Source organism: Oncorhynchus nerka, linkage group LG3, assembly GCF_034236695.1.
Source record: "Oncorhynchus nerka isolate Pitt River linkage group LG3, Oner_Uvic_2.0, whole genome shotgun sequence".
Lineage (NCBI taxonomy): Eukaryota > Metazoa > Chordata > Actinopteri > Salmoniformes > Salmonidae > Oncorhynchus > Oncorhynchus nerka.
The window spans coordinates 12,030,353-12,035,762 of record NC_088398.1 but is presented as its reverse complement, the minus strand read 5'-3'; the positions used below and the strand labels follow the sequence as shown (position 1 = coordinate 12,035,762).

General features: G+C 42.0%; 1 protein-coding gene across 3 annotated transcripts; it reads right to left on the bottom strand.

Annotated features, from left to right (window-relative positions):
- Positions 1-1,552: 1,552 nt before the first annotated feature.
- Positions 1,553-4,953, bottom strand: LOC135564244 (uncharacterized). 3 transcript variants are annotated; one of them, XM_065008513.1, is made up of 11 exons: positions 4,575-4,953; positions 4,193-4,263; positions 3,929-4,105; positions 3,777-3,838; positions 3,602-3,694; positions 3,473-3,514; positions 3,231-3,404; positions 3,116-3,151; positions 2,469-3,020; positions 2,076-2,187; positions 1,553-1,981 (listed from the first exon to the last, which is right to left on the bottom strand). In XM_065008513.1, exons 1-8 carry the CDS (start codon positions 4,730-4,732, stop codon positions 3,116-3,118), a joined length of 813 nt encoding a protein of 270 aa, XP_064864585.1. In that variant the 5' UTR covers positions 4,733-4,953; the 3' UTR covers positions 1,553-1,981; positions 2,076-2,187; positions 2,469-3,020. The 3 variants fall into 3 exon arrangements, with proteins under 3 accessions (XP_064864585.1, XP_064864580.1, XP_064864578.1); XM_065008508.1 differs by having other exon boundaries at positions 3,116-3,404; XM_065008506.1 differs by having other exon boundaries at positions 2,469-3,404.
- Positions 4,954-5,410: the final 457 nt, after the last annotated feature.

Sequence of the window (5,410 nt, the reverse complement as noted above, 5' to 3'; positions counted from 1 at the left end):
TGTGTCCAAACTTTTGACTGGTACTGTATATCACCAGTGTAACGGTTTTCATATGGTGAAGGAGAGTCGGACCAAACTGCAGCGTGTAGATTTCGATCCATGTTTAATAAAACAACGTAACACGAATCAAAACACAAACTCAACAAAACAATAAACGTAATGAAAACCGAAACAGCCTAAACTGGTGCAAACTAACACAGACTCAGGACATCAAGACACTAAGGACAATCACTCACAATACAACCAAAGAATATGGCTGCCTAAATATGGTTCCCAATCAGAGACAACGATAAACACCTGCCTCTGATTGAGAACCACTTCAGACAGCCATAGACTTTCCTAGAACACCCCACTAAGCTACAATCCCACTAACATACACACCAAAACCCCCAGACAAAACACACCACAATACAAAAACTCCATGCCACACCCTGGCCTGACCCAATACATGAAGAAAAACACAAAATACTTAGACCAGGGCGTGACAACCAGGGGCCTGTTGCACAAAACTAGGATAAGGGATTAAGCCAGGATATCTTGGTGATCCTGGCTCAATTGATCCGTAATCCGGTTGCACTAAAGATGGATAGGGGGCAGGAGGATATGTTATGGTATAAATTACCATGGAGATTTATTCTGTGGAGCTAGCCTGCTCCAGACCAGGCTAAATTCCAGGATCTATTTAATCTCATCCCTAATGTCAGTCAGCAGTCACCACAAATGGAAACCAAGTTATTTCACTGCTCACTATACATTGTTATCACATATAACTAGACCCACTGTTATTATTTAAACGTTTGTGATCATTAATTTCAATGATTTTGGATAAAAAATGATTTTTAGATGATGTTGCTATCATTAGATAATTTACAGTTTCCCATAGACTATAAGGCTATATATAAAATGATAGAATATTAGGGCCACAGAGGGGAAAAAAAACACAAGTCATAATATTGTAACCAGTTGTTTTAAAGGACAGTTGTTAAAATGACAGATGTGGGGCATTTCGTGAAATTGTACTTCAGTATGGTTTCATAAACAAAGACATGCTGATGTGCCAGAATATTAAGTATCACATTGTCATAAGTATCAAAACTGTAAAAACAATGTATCTTTTCTGCAGAAAGAACCAGCCTCATAAATTTATGACTATCCTTTTTCTTCAGTGTGGCCCTAGTACTCTGTCATATAAACAAATACACATTCCATATGAATATAAAAACACAATGTGTAACATTATGTTCCTTTATTGAATAAGGACAAAACAAAGCAGGTAAACCATCAGCTCCTTTCGAAACTGAAGTCACAGTGACTCTACAAGATGGAAAGCACAGAATCCAAGCATATTATACAAAATGATACATACACATTCAAAGGTCTGTATATAACACACCCTGCATGTCTGCACACTAAAATAAATGCAGGACAAATCCATACACATCAACTGAACAGACAAATGAATGGATGCAGTAGCCTCCCTGCAGCCTTGTATTACACACAGTATACCGCACAAACATCATAAGAGGCCAAATTCGTCAAAAACGAACCCAAAAAACCCAAATTCCTCTGCCACCGCAGGACATATTTAACCAAAATTGAAAGCACACATACTAACTAAAATAATTCAACACATATTGGTCCCTCAGCAGCCGACCACTGTCGTCATCAGGGAAGATTGCCGGATTGTCCCAGTCCATGGCTGGTGGCACTCTGGGGGCCCTCTCCTTCCTCAGGCAGGCCACATTGTGGAGGACAGCACAAGCCACAGTAATATCACATGCCCTAACAGGGCTGACCCTTAATTTGTGAAGGCAGTGAAAGCGTGCCTTCAGGAGGCCAAAGGTCATTTCAACTCTGGCCCTGGTCCTGGCATGGGCATGGTTGTAGGCCTGCTGTGCTTCCTGGGGGTCTGTGAAAGGTGTCAGGAGAAAAGGCTGGCAGCCATACCCCCTGTCTCCCAGCAACACACCAGAGAATTCACCTGTCAACACAAAATCTCATCATTACTACCTCATAAACACAGTGATATTCTTGACACAGCCATGATGGTTATAAATAGGGGTTGTGTGGCTTACCTTGTGATAGGCACTGATAGATTTCAGAGGCCCGAAAGATTCTGGAGTCATGGACTGAGCCAGGCCATTTTGCCACAACATTGCTGATCACACAGTCAGCATTGCAGACCATCTGAAATCATAAGATGAGGAATATTACACCAATCAATGCACATCACTGGCAATGCAGAGTGTTCGTCAATGGACAATATCAAAAAGTTATGTTCACCTGAACATTAATGCTGTGAAAGGATTTCCTATTCACAAAATCGGCCTCATGGGCACCTGAGGGGGCTTTTATCCTTATGTGTGTGCAGTCCACTGCACCAATGACATTGGGGAAACCTGTCACACAAAGTAATGAGTATCCTACTATGTGTTAACAGTTGTCCTGTAATTTGTAGATCCTCTTACCTGCAATCCTATAGAACTCCTCTTTGATGTCACAGAGTCTTCTGTGGCCAGGGAAGGAGATGAAGACATCTGCTAATGCTTTGATAGCCAGACACACACTCCTTATTGTGCGGCAAATTGTGGCCTTGTTCAGCTGTTCTGCATCCCCACTGAGTACAGGAAGGCTCCACTAGCAAAAAAGCGCAAGGCCACACAAACCATTTGCTCCACACTCAGTGCATGGCTCCGTGCAGTGCGGTGCTTAATCCTGGGACCCAGTAGTCTGCATAGATACCTGATGCCATCTGCAGAAAACCTGTATCTTTCATATAGATGGTCATCAGGGAAGGCCAGTGGGTCCAACCGGTCCCTGAAGACCCTTTCTCGCCTGAAGGCTCTCCTCAGCACAAGTGCTTCTTCATCCACCACATCTCGCACGAATGGGCATGCCATTGTCAGAGCAGAAAGGAACACACAATTTTGGGCCTTCATATAGGCTAGTGGCCACACCTGGTGCTGGGGGGTGGGCAAAGAGGGCGATGCCTTATAACGATGACTTGGTTGTACTGATTGCTGGGAAAATAAAAAAAAAAACTTAGAAAGATGCCACCGTCCTGTGTGCTCACAATAAGAGCTCATATGTCATGGCTCACTTGACGAGAATATACCTAATTTTTATTTTGAGCTGTGTCATCTTCTTGGAGCTGGGGGAGGAAAGAAAAATAATGATTAATACATTTGTGTTACAGTTAGCATACAGTGTACATTGAAGGCATATCTCACCTCCCTCTCAAGTTTTTTTATTTCAAGGTCCAGTTTCCTAATTGTCCTCTTTTTTATTTCGGACTCCAGTGCAAGATTTTCCATCTTTTTCTTCTTGTACTGAATGTCTATGTCTGCCAGTTCTATTTGGCGCCGGAGGTGGTTGCCATACAACTTTCTGATAACTTGTGAGCTCTGTGAACACAATACAATTAGCGCAGCTGGAATTTGGCAGGATGTGGTGTCCTTTTATTAATACGCACTATGTTGCCAGGCTGGTTTTCCCACTGTATAGCATCTGGGTCCTGTAAAAGAAATTAGATTTTTTGATTTTGATGAGGACTCCTCACCATTGTAGAGTAAATAGTACTTTCACAGTCTTAACATGATACCTCATGCCTTCTGGAATCCAGAGAGATGGTCTCCTCCTCATCATCATCATCGTCTCCATCATGTGCTGTTGCTGCTGCACTGGGGCCTTCACCCTATCACATTTAATCGGATTCATATTGAAGCTAGTAGACAAGACATGCCAGGCCTACAGTATGCCTTTGATGGAGTACTCACTGGATCAGCATCGTCTGGTGCTTGTGCTGGTGGCTCTAACAGGAACACAGTGCTGCCAGGCACTGCAAGGCAATAGGTAAACCAAAGTCAGACAGTCCAAATTGATTCAATATGAATGTGGTTGTATCCCATGTAGAGATGGAAGGACATACCTTGAATGAAGCGGGTGGCATCTTGGGAGGAACCTATGCTCGTCTCTTTCCCCCCAGGGATCCCCTCTAAGACGGGCCTGCCTTTATTTAGCTCCAAGGCCATGTCCTCTGCTGGGGTAAGGTCAGCCTTTGGTGACCCACCACCCGTGCCTTGTCTGTGGGTATTCTTTTTCACTGCTAAAACAGTACAGACAATGTGTGAGCAGGCACCTTCTGGGTACAATATATGCTTGTGCTTTGTTAAATATTAGTCAGGGACCATACCATTCTGCAGAATGTTCTTGTATTTGATTTTGACCTGCTGCCATGTCCGTTTTGGCCCGTTCATGTTTAATCTACACACACACACACACACACACACACACACACACACACACACACACATTTAATGGAGTCACACTGCAAAAAATTACTTGGTATTTTTGTCTTGTTTTCAGTAAAAATATCAAAAAATTTATCATAGCTTTATACAGTGTGATGGAGTTACTTTACACAATTTCACTCATATCTGCAGTGCATTTCAATAAAAAAATTAACCGTTTCATAATTACAGTACAACTGCATTTTTGGAGATGTGAATTAAATATTTGAATTGTAATTGTGATGTTTCAGCGGAGCGGTGAGTGTGTAATTGTGCACTACTTACGCATTCAGGCGGTCTGCAATACTTTGCCACGCTTTTTCTCTTTGCTTTATCACTGTGGCGGTGTTGCCTTTCTTCTTAATTATATCTTTTACCTCCTCGTATGCCTCCATGAGGATTTGTGCTTCCGACGGGGAAAAGTACGCGGCTCTAGTTGCCATGGTAAATCAGTTAATCTGTGATCTGTGGCAGGGTCTATTTGAGTGAGCCGTGAGCGCGCACCTATCCAGGATTGGTTTCACCTGGCTTAATGAATCCGTGTCTGCTCATCCTGGCTTGGTCTTTGTGCAACCAATTAAGCCTGGACGCACATGTTTTGGCTTCATTGAGCTCAGCTGAGTCATTTATCCCGGATGTCTTAATTCTACTTTTGTGCAACAGGCCCCGGTAGTAACATTTCTAATCTGCTATGTTTATTTGGTTACAGTAATTTATGTTAATACATTCAATATGTTATTATTATAGTCATTTACCGTTCTCATTGTTAGAGTAGACATGTGTTTTGCAGAAATCACAACCTATGCTACACTTGAATGAAATAAACTAAAACCTGTTTCTCACCATTTAAGGGTTTTGTCAATTTATTAATTGTCTCTTTGAAAAGCTCCTGTCAATGTTGAATAAGAACGCACACCTGATTACGCATATAGAAGTAGGACTAGTCTAACCTGGCCTGCGCACAAATGTAGGCCTATAAATGAGCTCATTTGGGGTTGTCTGATAGTATTTCTGATTGTCTTAATCAAAGTAATTTTTCTTCACCTCAAACAGCAAGTAAACAAAGTATGTTGTAGAATCAATTGAGAATGACAAAAGTTCCTGAAAGCATTTGAACAATA

What these genes read in the sequence shown, in the direction of transcription:
- LOC135564244 (XM_065008506.1), bottom strand. Translation starts at nt 4,732, where the DNA reads ATGGCAACTAGAGCCGCGTACTTTTCCCCGTCGGAAGCACAAATCCTC. An exon ending in CACCAGACGATGCTGATCCA is followed by an intron (nt 3,695 to 3,776) that starts GTGAGTACTCCA and finishes TAAATGTGATAG; the next exon opens with GGTGAAGGCCCCAGTGCAGC. An exon ending in TGGATTCCAGAAGGCATGAG is followed by an intron (nt 3,515 to 3,601) that starts GTATCATGTTAA and finishes TTTCTTTTACAG; the next exon opens with GACCCAGATGCTATACAGTG.